The sequence below is a fragment of the Acanthochromis polyacanthus genome, chromosome 5 (assembly GCF_021347895.1).
Source record: "Acanthochromis polyacanthus isolate Apoly-LR-REF ecotype Palm Island chromosome 5, KAUST_Apoly_ChrSc, whole genome shotgun sequence".
In the NCBI taxonomy this organism is placed as follows: domain Eukaryota; kingdom Metazoa; phylum Chordata; class Actinopteri; family Pomacentridae; genus Acanthochromis; species Acanthochromis polyacanthus.
In genome coordinates this window covers 36,959,044-36,977,558 of record NC_067117.1, presented here as the reverse complement: position 1 = coordinate 36,977,558, position 18,515 = coordinate 36,959,044, and the positions used below count along the sequence as shown (strand labels likewise).

The window sequence follows — 18,515 nt, the reverse complement described above, 5'->3', positions numbered from 1 at the left end:
TCCCTACATGTTAGAGAAATGTTGTACTAGTTGTGCACAGTCGCTCACTAGTGCTGCGTAAGGATCAGCTAGTTAAAGGAAAAGCCCAAAATGTAGGGAAAATGTCCAACATGTTCAGTCAAAGTTTGTACAAGTTCACTTCTGAGTCTGACTTGTGAGGCAATATGCCTTTGACTAGTTAACTAGTGAAATGAACATCAGTGTCACTAGTTAACTAGTGACTCACTCCGGACCCAACTAGTTTACTAGTAAGAAAACGTGTGTTTCACTAGTTAACTAGTGAGGTCAAAATGAGCCCAGCTAGTGCAACTATTGGATACCTTGACATTCACTAGTTAACTAGTAAACATTCTGAGCCTCACTAGTTAACTAGTAAGGTCGAAAAGATCCCAACTAGTTAACGAGTGGATATATCATGCCTTACTAGTTAACTAGTGACCAATTTTAAACCTGACAAGTTAACGATTAAGAGCAGAAAAACCTTACCTAGTGAAACCACTGCACATTTGGCCCTTACTAGTTAACATGTAAACTGCAACATGTGACAATAGTGTCTCTAGTGCAACACAAAGATCAACATGTTCACTAGTGGACTGCATGCAAATTAGGCAGGCGGGACAAGAATTTTGATTGGTCAGTATTCAGATTGCATGATGTGAAGCTTTAACCCTTACGAACCTGGACACATTATTCTCACACAGAGAGGGGCTGTTTGTTTTATAACATTTTATTTGTTTAACCTTACAAAAATTTATACTTACGCATGTTTAACGTTATAAACATTTTTTAGGCAAGTGAAATGTTATAAACATTTTTATTTGTGCATGTTGTAAGTATATTTGGAGTGAAATCATCCTTTAAAGCCGTAAGTTCTGCATTTAAACTGTAACTTGTGTACTTTTGTGATCATATTATATGATCCACAATATATGATTCATATATTGTGGTAACTTTAAAATTGCTTAAATGTGCGACCGGAAGTGTGCAGCCCGTTCGGTGCAGCCCTCTCGGCGCAGCCTCCGGCTCTGGCTCAGCCTTGCTGTGCAGATATATTCTTCAGTTAATGGCTGGGTCTGGTGGTGACATGAGCGGGGCTTCACCTGAAACTGCCACAGACAGTCGTTTTAATGAAGCCCTTAATCGTGTCTGGAATGCCCTTGATGTTGCTCGACGGGAACTTGGAGCGCAGATGGACGAAAATAACTTATTGAGAGCCATAAGAAACACATTTCGGAGACGAAGAAGGGCGCGCCCGATGACAGGTAACTTTTAGCGGGCCTTTTTGAATGAGCGTTTGGGTCAGCTAGTATCATCATTGTCGTCTTCACTGTGGCATATTCACATTAGCATATGCAGTCGTTGTGACGGTATCTGGATATTAATTTTGAGATCCGAATACTCGAAGTGCCAAGTGAAAGATGGAGTGGTATTTGGCGGACTCCAGGAACTTCCAGCCTGGCCCTTCGATTAAGCTAGTTCAGATCCAGTGCCTGATTTAGTTCTTGTCAGTTCTTTGTGTTTCTACCAACTAAGCACCAGCTTCAAGCTCCAAAATTGGAAGAAATAAAACTGTGACCGTTATCCTAAACTGGCATTAGCAGCCAAATCCTGCCTTTGCGTTCTGGCTACCTCCACCATGGAGCACATTTTCTTGAAGGCTGACCACATTGTGAACAAATCCAGGAGTTCATTCTTGCCCAAAAATGTAGATAAACTCATATTCCTGGCACATAACATGAAAAGAGTGTAGGTAGGCTACACAAAAGTCCATTCTTGTAGATATATGCTACTGTTTCGCACTACCTCTCTATTTAATATCTAGATTAATATTGTTAATATAATAAAATTCATTAGGTCAGTTGTTCATATTCAAAATTTGTATTTGATTTGTATTTGAGTTTGTTTAATTGCCCTTTACTGTGTTAAAATAATGAAACGGATAATATAAATAAATGAACAATATTCCGTCATTACATTCTTTCTGAAGCAGCCCTGTTAGTTGCTAATATAGACTGACACTGTCAATCAGTATTATGTTAACATTTAAATATGAGTGTTGTAGGATCTGCCATTGATTTAGTACTGTGTAACTGAGTGTAAGTATATGGTAGTGTGAAAGGGAAAATGAAAACTGTTGGCCCAAATGTTGTCAACATAATAGTATTGAGATTAAAATTTGCTGAAGGTGCTACTTACAGTCACATATCAATAATACATTCTGTTTTGTCCAGAAACACAGGCACCTGCGAATAGGACAAGTGGAATGTGGCGAGTAAAGCTCTTCCTGTTGCCAAATGCTGAGCAACTTGTCCTTCCACCTCATTCAGAATGCTGTAAACTATCTAGAATAGGTTTAGGTAATGTACACACTACTGATTTTCACAGTGAGATTGTATTTGTGTTTTATTTGGTTATTTAGACAGAAAATGCACGTCATCATTTTTATTGCTTCATTGGTTGTGTAGTATTGCAATGTTGAATATTAAATTAAATATTTACTTAATGCTGTTTTTAATATTGACTGAACTCTCACAGCTTTATATGCCAGCCATAACTTTTTATCATGAAGTAGCCTATATCACAAACATTGACACCACATACTTGAGATATAACAAATAATATAATGTATATTCATGACTTATAGCTAAACCAATAACCTAATTCATTAACTAGTAAGATAAAATAAATTATTGAACCAGTACTGATATGATATTGATTGATTTTTTTTGTTTTGTTATTATTTTCCAGGGATCCCAAGTCATGATGTGCCAGGGGCAGACTCCCCTAAATGTTATGTACAACTTTCATGGACACTTCCAGAGTTTAATAATTACATCTGACAGAGCTTCCCCTCAGTTAGCCTAAATGTAATTGGATTTTACCTTGCAAGAGCTGATAAGTCCAGGATTCTGACTAAAATTCAGGCAAATACGCTGAAGGAGCTCAAGACAGCAGTTGGCAGAAGCAGAATATATATTGTTCCCCAGACCAATATTACACTGCCATTAGAGGTTAGTCTTTGTCATTGTATTGATATTTGAATATTAACACAGTGAGTTACTAATCAAATAGTTTGTGTTGTCCATTTAGATCACTGACTCTGAAGGGACTCCAACCCTGCCAGAGACATCCCTAACAGCTGGACGTGGGACAGTTTCCCAGTCGTCTATTTCTTCATCGTCCACAACACTGATGGATTCACCCACTGCTAGCTCAACAGCCACCAGACCTGCAGTCTCACCCACTGCTCCATCCCAATCCCCTGCATTGTCAGCTATGACATCTCTGGGCTCACCTGCAGTCCCTCAGGTCATGCCGTCTTCTCCTACAGTACCTGTGGACATGCCATTTGTCACATCTAACAGCAATTGTGATGCAAGTTCTCAGTCTTTGCCTCGTAATGCCATTGCTCTGTCTTCATCGATGGATAATGATGGGTACTCACCAAGGACAGACTTGAGTCCTTTACTTGTAAGTTTTTGTACACAATACTGTATTTTGTACATAAATGATAGTTCAGATGGAAGAAAATTGTGATCTAAATGTTGAATAATCAGAGTTTATAAGTCATCCTTTCAGTGTACACCTCAGTAAAAGACAGCTGGATGTAAGAAGGTGTAATTCTTGTCAACAGGAGTCAAGTTTGGATTCTGCACAGTGGCTGAATGCTGGGACCCCAGAGGTAAATCTCTACATGATAATTAGTAATGTGTATAGAGTATGTTCTGAAAATATGACTATAGACATTATCATGTTATCACATTAACACATGCACCATTTGTACTTTTCAAGGTCTTTTACAGAAGACCACATTTGGAACCAATAAACAGGTATTTTCTAGGTTTAGAAACATGAACCATGTGTGACGCTGATTTTAGACAGTCTCGTTACTCAGTAATCTGTTTTTGAGTGATAAAATCACAGTATATCAGTAGATTAATCACAATGCAGTACCTGTGTTATGCAAAAGGTTTGGGACTCTGGGATTCCTGTGTGTTATTCTGATGTGCGTTATCTGATTTTTAGGACTCCTGTCAATGACTTTCTCATTGATGATTCTGAAGAGGATAAGGAAGGCGACGACATCATTGCAGTTCCTTTTGAAAATGACAGTCCTCCATCAGTAAGTTTTATCTTTTTTAAACATAAACTATGAGCAAAATAGGTTTTTTTTTAAAAAAAAATTCAAACTGTGCAGTTCACATACTCATAAAGGGAAAGAATGATTTTGGCACTTTTTCAAGAAATTTCCAAGATCACCAATCCCACAAAAGGAGCCAGTGTTTTGGTATTTATTTCTGATGCACTATTCTTTTAATATATATTAGGAAGAAATGGATCTTGTGTCTATTTTGAGGACTTTTCAAGAGGATCACCTCTCTGGCAATCTGGTATCCACCATTTGTATCAAAAGGAGTAAGCTTCCGGAGAGTGCCATTAAAGCACTCTCCAGAGTGACTTTCTGTTGGACCCATTCACCACACATTGAGTTTGTAGGAGAAGATGCAGATGATATGGGGGGACCACAGCGTGAGTTTTTCAGGTCTGAATGCCAGTTGTAATTCTAAACGTATTTTTAATAATGTGTACATGTATTCTGGTGACCTGTACAGTAATACAAATTGTTGCTTTTGTTTTTTTTTTTCCACCCCAAGACTCTTGATGATAGAGGTACAGACCTCTCTCGGCATTTTCGAGGGAAAGACTGGCCAGGTCTTTCTTAGTTATGACCAAACAGCTTTAGAGCACCACAAATATTTCATAGGGGGCAACCTTATTGCTTGGTCAGTTGCGCATGCGGGTCCATGCATCAAGGCCTTGGATCCCTGCCTCTTCCAGTTAATGTGCGGCCAGGAGCCACCACTGGAGCAGTTTGACTGGCATGTGCTGCCTGATCCAGATGTGCAAAGCAAAGTCAAGAGGGTACTTAATGATTATCACCAAACTGCATTTTATTTCTATGAAATCAAAAAACTGGTCAATCTGCGACTCTAGTTGCATTGTTCTCACTCATGTTTCTCTCTAAGATTCAACAGTGCAAGACAACTGAGGACCTGACAACACTCCAGCAAGACTTGGGGGACTGGATTTCTGAGTGTGGTATCCCAGGAATATTTAGTGCCACAGCAAAAGACATACCAAAAATCTATGCATATGTGGTAAAGCATTACATCTTTCTCAGGTAAAAACATACACAAAGGAAATAGAACAGTGTCACTATAAAACATGACTTTACAGTATGCTACTACTTACACAGTGTATGTAAATATGGGGCATATCAAACTGAACCTGCCTTTAGTAACTTACATTTTGAAATGTTAAAAATGAAAAGTTTTGAATCACTAAGAAATATGTATTTATTCTGTTTTGGGGGACAGATGTTTAACAGTATCAAAAATAATAGTAATGTTACAAATGATCAGGACAAAAATAATAATTTTAAAAACTGTCACACCCCTCTGTTTCCTAGGAGCTGGCTCATCAGGGCAATGATGAGCAGCTGTGTGGAGAGCACAGGTGGCAGGAATGACAATCAGTGCAGCATTTAAGTCCGACTCCCAGCTCAGTTCTCTGCCGGTTCATTCATCCACGCGCCTCCGTTCATGCCATTTTGCACTCCATTGGAATCCTGCACTCCATTCATTGTCCCCCACACATTGTTTCCTGGACTCTGCCCCTCCCTTGGACAACTCTGCCTGTTTCCCTTCCTGCCTCTCACCCCCTCCTGCGTCTCAGTCTGCTCTGCTCCTTTTCCCACCCAACTCTGGACGTAATGTGAGTTTTTCCTGTTACTTAGTTCAGTTTTTCTTTGATTCAGTTTGTCTCGGCCTACCGGTCCGCCCTCTGTTAGTTAGTTTAGTTTTCCTTCTCCTTTGTTTCCCTCCGCCTCCCCTCACCCAGTGTTTCTGTTCAAGTTATCTTCTGGTTTGCTTTAATTAAATCATATTTTACTTCACCCTCCTGTCTACGCCTGCTGCTTGGGTTCAAACTCCCATTGTATGACAACAAACAACAAAGACAGACAGAGAAGCACTCAGCTAAGAATCAATTGAACATTTGTTTCTTGTTTGTCAAACGATTAAACAGATTTTGTTAAATCTTGCAAAGGTGTGACTATAGGCTTCCTCTTCTTTTTCTATCCTGGTCATGACTGCTGAAAACAGCTGGTCATTTTAAACACATAATTATGACATAGGAGTGGTTACATGGTCATATGAATTTTGGTTCGGTTATTCGTTCTTTATCACAATAAATGAATATCAGCAATTCAAAACTTTCACACACTAATATACACTGCATGCTGTCTCTCTGTTGGATTATAGAACAGCCAAGATGATACACCAGTTCACAGAGGGAATGAACGCATTCGGGAAGCTGTGGAACCTGGTCAAGAAAAACTGGATTGCTTTCTTGCCTTTGTTCACCAACATGCAGGAACCTCTGTCAAAGGAAGTCTTCAAAGCCATCCTCACTTACAATTACAGTAGCAGAGGAACAAACCATCGCAAGGCAGAGGAGGACACCATCTACAGTTGGGAAATGGTTCTGAACATGATTGAAGGTATCTTAATTAAGCCATTTGAGCCCAAATTATGAAATCTTATGCCCTACACAGACAAAATGGCATACTTAAAATTTATGGTACTTTGAAAGGCCACGAAGTGTTATTGTGGGATGTTTTACCATTTAAGGACAATGCAAATAACAGCATAGCCAAGGCCATTAGAACAAAGGGCACTTACAAATTTTGATGGCATCAAATGTATTTTTTTCTCATTTTTTGTCTTAAAGTTATGTTCATGTACCCTACATTTGTTACACACATTCCAGTGTGAAATATATATACTAAAGATCTTACATTTGACTTTATAAACAAATGTTACTTTGATTTACCGTTTGTTTTCCGGCAGACAAAATGACTGACATGAGATTCGAAGACCTTCTGGTTTTCATTACTGGAGCAGATGAAGTTCCTGCCCTGGGCTTTCGGAGCAAACTCTGCATCGACTTCTATGAACAGGCTGAGGGCATGCGTCGTTTGCCCTACGCATCAACCTGCATGATGTGCTTGTACCTGCCAAGAGGTGTTACACAGGAGGAGGAACTGCATCAGATGTTTTCCCAGGCACTTGGAGACTCGTTGGGATTTGGAAAGGTGTAGTCATTGTCGGGCAGCTTTACAGTAGCAGTACCATGAGAACACTAGCCCATTGTAATGTCTGAAAATGTTGGTGTTTGCACACTTAGTACATTATGTTCTGTCAAGAATGTTTCTTATCTCTCTAGCACACACCAGATACTTTTCCTTCAAGTCTGTTGTTCCATCCATTGCATTTTGAACATCCTGCTGTTGGTCAGGGCTCAGGTTGTTGAGTGGTTGTGACACAATCACTGCTCGTTCAAGGTCTTCACTGTTTGCTTGTAACTGGTTGAGATGTATCCCTTGTCTTGCCAAGGCAGCTTCCAGATTTTCTTGACTGTAAGGGTCATCTCCAAAGACATTGTTGAGAGCTGCTGACTCCTGCTCACTGTTAGCTAACATGCCCTCCATCCAAATTTGTGTTGGAGTACGGTTGTTTGCCGTTCTGATTCTATGGTTGTTCCAACCGCATCTGAATAAATCCAGTCTTTTTTGAATTTCTGGCTTGTAAACTATTTGTAGTGCCATTTTGTTAATGCTGTCTTCGGGGTTCAATATTTGTTCATCTTCAAATGAATAAAAAAGCATATAAAAATAGTGCACAACCTGTTGGAAAACATCTCTCCAAAGGCGTTCGATACGCTGGTTGTGCACAGACTGGCCTGTAATGTGCCTTGCATGTCCTTGTCCCTGCAGAAGGTTCATTAAAAGAGCAACCAGAGTGTTTTCCCCACCGTGGTCTGATCTGACTCTGGAGGGCAACCCATACACACAAGTAGCTTGGACAAAATGTCTCAACACTGTCAAAGCTGTGTTGTTTGTGCTGCATTTGAGGTATGTTATTAGCCTGGAGTTCCCATCAATAGCAGCATGTGTCACAAAACCCCACCTGTAAAACATTAAAATATAATAAGAATAATGACTTCATTACAAGAAAATCATTACATATTATTATATTTGCATCAAAGGTTTGATCATAAATACTCTGGATAAAATGATTAAATAGGTGATAGAATGGAGGAGGATGATAAACCACAGAGCCAGCATGGCCTTGTTATAGGCAATGCTATAGAAAAGACTTGACTACTGTTTTTTTGTTTTTTATCTGATGTCAAGGCTAACAGGCAGAGATTATATTACTGTACACTGTAAAGCACATGGCGACAAGTCTGGAGTTTGTGAAACTTAGCTATACAACTAAAACTGACTTTGACACAAAATGAAATTGAATCTGCATTTTCTCATGCTTCCACCAGTACAGAAAAATACAAGAGCTGACCCCTTATTACCGAATCAGACGCATGTGTCTGTCGATGTGCCACAAGCTATTAGGAAATGGCACATAGTATGTTCTTCTAGCCACAGTCTGGCTCCATCTCTGGGCTGCAGCAGCTGGGTCAATCTGGTTGAGGATTTCTCGAACTCTTCTTCTTTGTACTACAATCCCTTCAGCACGTAGGTATGCCCTCATCATCTGGAACAGGTTCATAATTAAACACAATGAAGAAAGTACACTTTCACGCTGTTTAAAATGATATACACAAAGTATGCTTACTTCTGAGCCAGATCTTGGAAATTGGTTGTGTAATCTCCTGACATGATCCTCTAGGTCAACATCATTAATGGGAGTAAATCTGTTTCTTGCTGAAATCTGAAAAGACTTCATTTTTTTATGCAGATATGAGGAGGAACAGCCCAACAACCCTGCCATGGCTCTCACTGTAAAGCCTTGAGTGAGGAGCAGTTCAATTTGATCCCTTGTAATGTCGAGAGCTGGTCTCCCTCGTCTGCCTAAAGTATGGAAATAAAACAATTACTAACCCATGCCTTTAGTAACTTACAAACACATACATATATTGCAGCAGTTTACTAATTCTGATATACAATTATCTAATAACCCAGAAACAGCTATTTTCTTTAAACCATTTGAGCATGAATGAAATAACTAAATGACCATGTAGGTAACAGTTGTTTGAGGGAAATTAATTACTATGTTTTAAAACCCGTTAAACTTCAGTGTACCGCCGGCGGTACACTTACTAATTTGCATAGGAATTTAAAGAATGTCCGAAGGCTGCAAACGCGATTATACAAACACTATACGCCGATGGAAAGCTTAGATTCTCATGAATCCGCCGGTATAAACCACTTTCAGATGTGATTACCACAGCGGGTAATATAAACACATTTGTCCGACAAACAACGAAAATCCATCCATCCGTTCTCTATACATGGCTTCAACGTACACAGCGCGACTCACATTTCCCAGTTCATTATTACACACAGATGAAAATATTCCACAAAAAACGGCCATAATCCAACCTTGGACATCCAGACGACACAAACCAGTAAAAAATTTTGTCCAAAACATGTCCTGAAGTCGGTATATAATCCACGAATAGGTCGTTTTCAAGGAAATGCACCTCGCGATGCGCGTCCAATATTCCCTGTATTTCTCATCATATTTTTATTTACAATTAGAATATAAGCGATTTTTTTGTACTGAAAATGGCTGGAATTGACTGCAGCTTAAAGGGTTAAGAAAATGAATTTTAAAAATTATTGCAAAAAAGCTCAACATACAGGAGTTTTAAAACATACATGTTTAAAAGTGAACAGCCATCGTGTTATTTTACAGTCTACATCTACAGGACTAACTGCAGGACGGGAAAACTTTACTGGTATACGGTTGAAGCAAATAATTTTGACATGACCATTTACTGACCATGATTCACAGCAGGTTGTCAGTGAAACCATGGCTGATGTGTCGTTAGAAAAACAAGACAAAATAGCAATTAAATAAAAATGATAACTAACTTACCTGGATGCAAACGATGTGCCACATGGACACGAGTATGTACATCACCGGGAGCAGGGAGCGCTGTGATGACAGACTTCAGATCTGTGAGAGTCTGAATCAAATTTTGAATAGCTTCAGCGCTAATTTGGTCATGAATTCTTCTTAAATTAGCAATGGAAATGTTTATCGCTCGTACTTCCCTTCCACCTGCAAACCCTTGACGATAAACCCTCTCTATGGCTCTGCACCTTCGTCTGATGCGACTCAGGACGCTGTCCGCCATGTTTGTTTTAGAAAATGAAACGGGCAGCCAATACGAAACCATTACCGTATTTTCACGACCAAAAGGCGCACTGTACCAAAAGGCGCAGTCTCAGTTATGTGTGCCATTACTGTATTTAACACACACATAAGGCACACCTGATTATATGGCAAGGGTTTTATATACAATCCACGCCCACACCTCCCCCTTTAACGTTCTCATGGTGTCCTCTACTACGTCGGCCTTACAACAACAACACACACACAAGCATACAAGTGTGCGTATTTAAAAATAGAGCGGGAGCAAAACTGAGTTTGGTTGTGCTTTATTTAAGTATTGATTACAAAGTACTAACATTTTTTTAATCATCAATAGGCGCGGGCATGGTAAAACACAGATAAAACAAGCACACAAGTGTGCGTATTTAAAAATAGAGCGGGAGCAAAACGGAGTTTGGTATTCACATTTTTTTTTTACCGGTAATCGTCATCAATCAAACCCATGGAAGTCCTCATCCTCTGTTTCTGAATTGAACAGCTGCGCTAAACCTCCATCAAACATGCCAGGCTCACTTTCTTCACTGTCAGAGTCACTTTCCGTGCCGTGCGGCGCCTCGGAAATGATGCCGGCTTTTGCGAAAGCTCGAACAACAGTGCCAGCAGACACGTTAGCCCAAGCATCTACAATCCATTGGCAAATTGTGGCGTAACTCGCCCGGCGCTGCCTTCCACTCTTAGTGAAACTGTGGTCTCCATCGGTCATCCATCGCTCCCACGCCGCTCGCAGCCTTACTTTGAACGGCCGTTTCACACCGATGTCCAGCAGTTGGAGTTCCTTTGTCAGGCCTCCCGGAATGACAGCAAGCTCAGAGTTCATTTGCTTCACTTGTTTTTTCACATCGGCTGTGAGATGGGCACGCATAGAGTCACAGATCAACAGCGATGGTGATGCGTGGAAAAAACCACCTGGTCTACGTCCGCCTTACAACAACAACACACACAGGACGCACTGCACCATAGGGCGCGCCGCACAATTTGAAGAAAATCTAAGACTTTTATGTGCGCCTTATAGTCGTGAAAATACGGTACACGCTTTCCTCCTCCTCCTCATTAGCATGTAATGCAAGGAGCAGTACAAGCTCACTAGTTAACTAGTGCAGTGTGAATAAAGTCCAACTAGTGGACTAGTGAAGAAATCTGACACTAGTTCAGGTCTTTTGGACTCCACTAGTTAACTAGTAAGCTCAAAAACACCCACTAGTTAACTAGTGCAGTGAAAATAAAGTCCAACTAGTGAACTAGTGAAGAAATTTGACACTAGTTCAGGTCTTTTGGACTCCACTAGTTAACTAGTAAGCTCAAAAACACACACTAGTTAACTAGTGCAGTGAAAATAAAGTCCAACTAGTGAACTAGTGAAGAAATTTGACACTTGATCAAGTCTTTTTGACTCCACTAGTGAACTAGTGGATGTTTTTGAGCTTACTAGTTAACTTGTGCAGTGAAAATAAAGTCCAACTAGTGAACTAGTGAAGAAATTTGACACTAGTTCAGGTCTTTTGGACTCCACTAGTTAACTAGTAAGCTCAAAAACACCCACTAGTTAACTAGTGCAGTGAAAATAAAGTCCAACTAGTGAACTAGTGAATAAATTTGACACTAGTTCAGGTCTTTTTGACTCCACTAGTGAACTAGTGGGCGTTTATTAGCTTACTAGTTGACTAGTGCAGTGAAAATAAAGTCCAAGTAGTGAACTAGTGAAGAAATCTGACACTAGTTCAGGTCTTTTTGACTCCACTAGTGAACTAGTGGGCGTTTATTAGCTTACTAGTTGACTAGTGCAGTGAAAATAAAGTCCAACTAGTGAACTAGTGAAGAAATCTGACACTAGTTCAGGTCTTTTGGACTCCACTAGTTAACTAGTAAGCTCAAAAACACCCACTAGTTAACTAGTGCAGTGAAAATAAAGTCCAACTAGTGAACTAGTGAAGAAATTTGACACTAGTTCAGGTCTTTTGGACTCCACTAGTTAACTAGTAAGCTCAAAAACACCCACTAGTTAACTAGTGCAGTGAAAATAAAGTCCAACTAGTGAACTAGTGAAGAAATTTGACACTTGATCAAGTCTTTTTGACTCCACTAGTGAACTAGTGGATGTTTTTGAGCTTACTAGTTAACTTGTGCAGTGAAAATAAAGTCCAACTAGTGAACTAGTGAAGAAATTTGACACTAGTTCAGGTCTTTTGGACTCCACTAGTTAACTAGTAAGCTCAAAAACACCCACTAGTTAACTAGTGCAGTGAAAATAAAGTCCAACTAGTGAACTAGTGAATAAATTTGACACTAGTTCAGGTCTTTTTGACTCCACTAGTGAACTAGTGGGCATTTATTAGCTTACTAGTTAACTAGTGCAGTGAAAATAAAGTCCAACTAGTGAACTAGTGAAGAAATCTGACACTAGTTCAGGTCTTTTTGACTCCACTAGTGAACTAGTGGGCGTTTATTAGCTTACTAGTTGACTAGTGCAGTGAAAATAAAGTCCAACTAGTGAACTAGTGAAGAAATCTGACACTAGTTCCGGTCTTTTGGACTCCACTAGTTAACTAGTAAGCTCAAAAACACCCACTAGTTAACTAGTGCAGTGAAAATAAAGTCCAACTAGTGAACTAGTGAAGAAATTTGACACTTGATCAAGTCTTTTTGACTCCACTAGTGAACTAGTGGATGTTTTTGAGCTTACTAGTTAACTAGTGCAGTGAAAATAAAGTCCAACTAGTGAACTAGTGAAGAAATTTGACACAAGTTCAGGTCTTTTTGACTCCACTAGTGAACTAGTGGGCATTTATTAGCTTACTAGTTAACTAGTGCAGTGAAAATAAAGTCCAACTAGTGAACTAGTGAAGAAATCTGACACTAGTTCAGGTCTTTTTGACTCCACTAGTGAACTAGTGGGCGTTTATTAGCTTACTAGTTAACTAGTGCAGAGAAAATAAAGTCCAACTAGTGAAGAAATTTGATCTTAACATCAGTAATAACACTAATGCCACTGGTAGTACTAGCAGACCTAAATTAAACCTAAATTAATTAAATTATGGTAAGACACAATAGTTTATCAGCACCAGACACTGGATGGAGCACATTTTATTTTTTATAGGTGTCACTATTAATTAATTAATTTATTTATTTATTTTCAGTGAGCTCTGTTTTTAATAAAATATTATTATCTAAGTTTCTACAGAGCCCTGGAAGGACATGGAGAGAAAAAAAACATATCTTTTGCAATCTCAAAAAAACTTTCTTTCTTTTTCTGTCTTTCTAAATAAATCTTTATGGAACTGTGATTTACAAACAGTGTGACATATTCAAAAAATATTTATAATGCAATATATATATAAAAGCAATAAAGAAGTTTTGCGCGTTATAGGTCAATGAACTTCCGGGTCATTTTCTCACTATGGAAACAACAATAAAGGAGCTCACTCATCCATTACTCACTTTTATTTTTATATTGGCTTCAAATATACAGATATGACATAAGTGGTGTCTGCTACAAACTCATCACTGTCAGCAGGAGAGCATGCAGCAGATCAAGGCTGCATCACTCACTTTATGTCCGTCTTTTTTCCTTTCAGAGCTCCGCAGACTGCATGACTGTATGGTTGCAACAGATCTGCATTAATACTGTGTATTATTAAGATGTTTTTATGGACTTTTATTTTGAATTACATTCTGTTTTTTAGGGCTGGACCTGAATATCTGAATATTCGGTCATTGTGGTGGTATCCAAATGTTAATTTTGAGAATCGAATACTCAAATTTCAGGATGGTTTTTCAGGACTACATGTGTTTTATCTTAGTACATCTTATAAACAGGGAAGGATGGGTTTACAGTTTTATTATTAACACTTCTAAAATACATTAATCTACATACATACTTGATGTTTGTCCTCCAATATCCAGAGGTTTATAGTCTGACAGATACACAAGCATCACGACACTTTAATGTGATCACCAGGACTTCTGTATGGACTGAGCATCAACATTAATTAGTGATAGAACATTTCATGTGAGTTGCTTTACTCAGAATCTAAATTGCTATTTGGACCAGCCCTACTATTTTTCAAGCTCACCAAAGCAAATCAGTATGTGGCTTTGGGTTTCAGAATTTCAAAAGCAATAAGGAAACAAACAAAAAAATCAACCAGCGAATTGTTACAACAGGAGAAATTGGCTTTAATCTGCATGTATATTAAGCAAGGGGCAGTGAGCAATAGTGGAGGCTCAGAACCAGGCTTTACAGGGTTAAATTTTTGCTGGGTGGAACTCTGACTAGAGAACCAATAGGAGGTGTCCGCTTATGGCACTTTCCTGCCTCCTGATTAGCATTTAGAGCAACTAGTGAACGAGTGGGCAATTTGGGTTTCACTAGTTCTACTAGTAAACATTTGGACACCACTAGTTAACTAGTTAATTCAAAAGACTCTTTCACTAGTTAACTAGGGAGCACTTTGGCATTCACTAGTTCCACTAGTGAACATTTTGGACCCCACGAGTTGAACTAGTGAAGTCAAAAATGTCTCACTAGTAGAACTAGTGGATATTTGAGGCATGACTAGTTAACTAGTACAAGTTTTGAGCCTCACTAGTTAAATATTTGGACTTCAAGAGGCTTTCACTAGTTAACTAGTCAGTATGTTGGCGTTCACTAGTTAACTAGTGGGTGTTTTAGCTCTCACTAGTTAACTAGTGCAGAAAATCATACGTCACTAGTTAACTAGTGAGATAAATTCATGTTGTACTAGTTAACACGTTAAAGCTTTTGCATCTTACTAGTTAAATAGTACGACTTTGAACATTACTAGTTTGGTCCAGTGGGCCACTAGTGCATCAAAAAGCTCACGAGCTGCGAGTTTGGCACTACCAGTGTGGTTCTAGGTGTCACTAGTTGGACAAAAGTGCCACTAGTTGCTGAAAACGATTTACTAGTCAGAGTTTTTATGCAACTAGTACGGCAAAGCGCATAACTAGTGTGGCTGAACTAGTGCTGACAAAGACCGAACTAGTGAAGAAAACTAATGTCTGATATCAAGGATATGGAATAAATGCTCAAAGGGCTTTCCACAGTTGTCCAGCTGTTAGCTTATGTTAGTGTTTTGCTAATGGCTAACTAGTTAGCTCTCATAGACCCTCAACAAGATTTAATAATAAAAAACGGGCCCAAAACTATTCTTACCTGTGGAAAGTTATTCCAAGTTTCCTTGTCTTGATCGTCCGATGTAGTGTGCAACTGTATGCCGCACAAATGAGCCGGCATTCTTCTTCTTTTAATTTTCGTGCCGTACACATCAATGGAAAACACTGAAACTTTGCCCCCGTTAGCTTAGCGTCTCCGTCGGGACGCCCCACAGAGGGGCGTGTCGTATCTATTCTTCATATGCCTGTGATCAGGAACGAATATCCACCCTGGAGAGGAAGCCCCGCCTAGAGACATTTGATTGACAGCTCAGTCCACCAAGTGAAAGCAAACTGATTTGCATTTTATTTCTTGGTGGTTATTTCATAATGGCCTGACACCATGAAATAGAAAAATGCAAATCAGTTTGCTCTGGGCGGGGCTTCCTTTTCAGGGTGGGGAGTCGTACCCGCACACAGGCTTCTTTCCTGACGCCAGCTCCGACCACGGCTGAAGTGAAGCCGTGTCACCGTGGAGCTTCGGCTGATTCTGCCATCAGACACTGAAAGGACGCTGCTAATTCGGTAAATTAGTGTTTATTTTCTTATCAGTGGCAGAATAAGCCGAAGCTCAACGGTGACATGGCTTCACTTCAGCCGTGCTGGGAGCTGGTGTCAGGCAGGACTCCTGTGTTCAGAATCCCCGCCCAGAGCAAACTGATTTGCATTTTTCCTTTTCTTGGTGGACTGAGGAAATATAAAGGGAAATAAATAATTAAATAAATAAATGTGGAAATATAAAGAGAAATAAATAATTAAATAGATAAATGTGGAAATATAAAGAGAAATAAATAAATAAATAAAAGGAAAAAAACAGAAAAGGCAAAAGCAAAGACAAAATTTTATTTATTTATTTATTTATTTCTCTTTATATTTCCACATTTATTTATTTATTTATTTCTCTTTATATTTCCACATTTATTTATTTATATTTTGATTTGGCACTCCTATTACTCCATACTATTAGATAATTACTGCAGTGATTAATATGTTTTAGCAGGCAGGAACTTATTAAACCCCAGCTGATGCAGTGAGTAGGTTGTCATTTCTTAAACAACTGTGCCCATGGCCGTAGCCAGGTATGAGGTCAGCGAGGTCCGGACCTCACCTATTTTTTCCGAGTTTTTTTTTTTTGCCAAATATGCCCAATCCAGACAACACACAGTCAGTTCTATTACCCTCCACACACTGTGAATTACCCTCCACACACTGTGAATTATACGTGCATCTTATTTTGTATAAAAATACACTAATTTACTCTTTATTATCCAAAAATGTTAAATCTATCTGTATTATTTTGCTACTGCATGCATATGAGAGCAGGATTCACACATTCTTTGCTGTCACTGCAGATATTTTCTCACAGCATAGACAGACACGAGTTGTAATCTTACCTTGAAGACAAATGTCTCATTGAAGACAGAGTTCAGTGTCTTCTTGTGCACTTTGGTGTCAAACTTCTTCTTCTTATCAGGGAGAAACAGGACTTTGACATAAGGATCTGACGTTCCACCTGAGTCCATGGACATGAGGTCTGCAGCTTGAAGGATGCCAATTGTGAGCTGTGTGCAGAAGATTGGGCAGAGTGTAAGCATCAGGAGCAGCTAAGACAGAATCTTATCCAAAAAAAAAAGAATTCAACATGTGTGTCAGGGTCACTGCCTCAGACTGGTTATATAACTTTAACTGACAACTTGAGCCTCACAATCAATGGTCTTAGCTGACTAGAGACTGGCTGAACGTCAGAAGGTTTTCTTCAGTGCTACACAGTTGTCACAGTGTGGTAAACTCTAAAAATATCACATTTTGTACATAAATATTTGTATAAAATGTCCATTTGTATAGAAACATGTAAAAGTACAACAATTAATAAAGTCTCTGTTTTTGGTCTCAGTTACTTAGTTTAGTCAGTCTTTCTTTAAAAAAAAGATCATCCTCTTGCTTTGTTTTCTGAAGTTTGACAAAGAATCTGTCCAGGAAAATGTATAGATTAGATTTCTAAGCAGTAAGCTGTCGGCAGACAGCTATCTGAAAGCTTAAATATTTACGTTTTATATCATGTGTTTGTGAATGTATGCAAGAAATGAAAAGAGAACGTCAACGCGAACTATCCACCTACCGTAGAGCGGGAGTCCACCACAGTCAAGAAACATGAGGCACACACAAGACAGACACAAAGCGGAAAAAAAGGAGGAGAGCAGAGAGAGGAAGAGATTCAACTCACAAGACACCAAACACACTACAAAAAAGAGAGGCAATCAACACCATCACCACCACAATTATGATGAGAAATGACACACTTGTTTTTAGCAGTGGGCAATTAATTGACATTGTGAACACACGCAAATCATTGTTTTAATTAACTGCCAGTAGAACGAGTGACAGTCGAGGCTGATGTAAGATGATGGGTTCTCAAATTAGTCATTTTCCAAACTGATTGTACTTTTCCTCCAAAATCTCTAAATATTTCTGCAGGCTTTACATTTTTGTCCCTTAACTTTGGTTATAAAACGCAGCTTTCAGTACTTAGAACTTGACCATAAAATACCTTCACATCACAGTGCTCATTATTTTCTGTCAGTTTGTAATAAAATGTGCCATTTTTCACCACAGGCCACAATGGAATACGTCACACAGTTAAACAACCACCACTACAACATCAAGTAAATGGAGGGGAAGAGAGCTCTCCTTGTGTCCTCTACAGCCTGGGCTAAAAAAGCTGCTGATAAAAGACCAAATTTAGTTAGCCTCAGTCATATAATCAGAGAAATATTTGTTAGAAATAATCATAAAAATAAAATATTAAATTGTTGTGGAAAAGAAGAAGCAAAATGTCACCCAAAATATCCTTTTAGCCTGACTTTTCAGCATGTAGGAAGCATGAGGCGTCATACCTCGCCACCCTGCAAATTCTTCATGTTGAAGCCATCCTTGCCCTTCTTTCCTTTCTTGTTCTTCTTCTTCTTGCAGCAACATTTTTTGATTATGCAGAAGCAGCAGGTAAGGATGAGCAATGCTGCCACCACAGCAATGGCAATCAAAGCCCATGGCGGCACTGTGACTTACAAATGACAGATGATA

General features: G+C 39.1%; 2 protein-coding genes across 13 annotated transcripts in view; one reads left to right on the top strand and one right to left on the bottom strand.

Moving 5' to 3' along the window:
* LOC110972740 (uncharacterized) overlaps positions 1–18,515 on the bottom strand; it is a 47,129-nt gene that overhangs the window by 6,346 nt on the left and 22,268 nt on the right. For 4 of the 11 annotated variants that reach the window (XM_051948059.1, XM_051948064.1, XM_051948063.1 and 1 more), the window contains 8 exons: positions 18,329–18,495; positions 17,554–18,153; positions 16,829–16,996; positions 15,436–15,683; positions 9,963–10,053; positions 8,697–8,932; positions 8,431–8,615; positions 7,253–8,030 (listed from right to left, as the gene is read on the bottom strand). In XM_051948059.1, the coding sequence (XP_051804019.1) occupies positions 7,253–8,030; positions 8,431–8,615; positions 8,697–8,932; positions 9,963–10,053; positions 15,436–15,516 (1,371 nt within the window). In that variant the 5' untranslated portion in view covers positions 15,517–15,683; positions 16,829–16,996; positions 17,554–18,153; positions 18,329–18,495. Of the gene's footprint in view, positions 1–7,252; positions 8,031–8,430; positions 8,616–8,696; positions 11,179–15,435; positions 15,684–16,828; positions 16,997–17,553; positions 18,496–18,515 lie in introns of those variants that run through there. The other 7 variants (XM_051948062.1, XM_051948067.1, XM_051948061.1 and 4 more) reach the window with 7 other exon arrangements.
* LOC110972563 (G2/M phase-specific E3 ubiquitin-protein ligase-like) lies at positions 336–7,162 on the top strand. Of its 2 annotated transcripts, XM_051948051.1 has the most exons (11): positions 336–2,357; positions 2,749–3,011; positions 3,091–3,471; positions 3,635–3,682; positions 3,793–3,830; positions 4,027–4,123; positions 4,329–4,543; positions 4,656–4,923; positions 5,028–5,182; positions 6,324–6,562; positions 6,912–7,162. In XM_051948051.1, the coding sequence occupies exons 3-11, from the start codon at positions 3,193–3,195 to the stop codon at positions 7,160–7,162; spliced, it is 1,590 nt and encodes a 529-aa protein (XP_051804011.1). In that variant the 5' UTR covers positions 336–2,357; positions 2,749–3,011; positions 3,091–3,192. The 2 variants fall into 2 exon arrangements, with proteins under 2 accessions (XP_051804011.1, XP_051804012.1); XM_051948052.1 differs by lacking the exons at positions 336–2,357; positions 2,749–3,011 and having other exon boundaries at positions 3,028–3,471.

Excerpts from the sequence above, each read along its gene's own strand:
- LOC110972563 (XM_051948051.1), top strand. The coding sequence starts at position 3,193 with ATGGATTCACCCACTGCTAGCTCAACAGCCACCAGACCTGCAGTCTCA. Across the intron at positions 4,124-4,328 it reads AAAATGACAGTCCTCCATCA|GAAGAAATGGATCTTGTGTC; the intron begins GTAAGTTTTATC and ends AATATATATTAG. Across the intron at positions 5,183-6,323 it reads AAGCATTACATCTTTCTCAG|AACAGCCAAGATGATACACC; the intron begins GTAAAAACATAC and ends GTTGGATTATAG.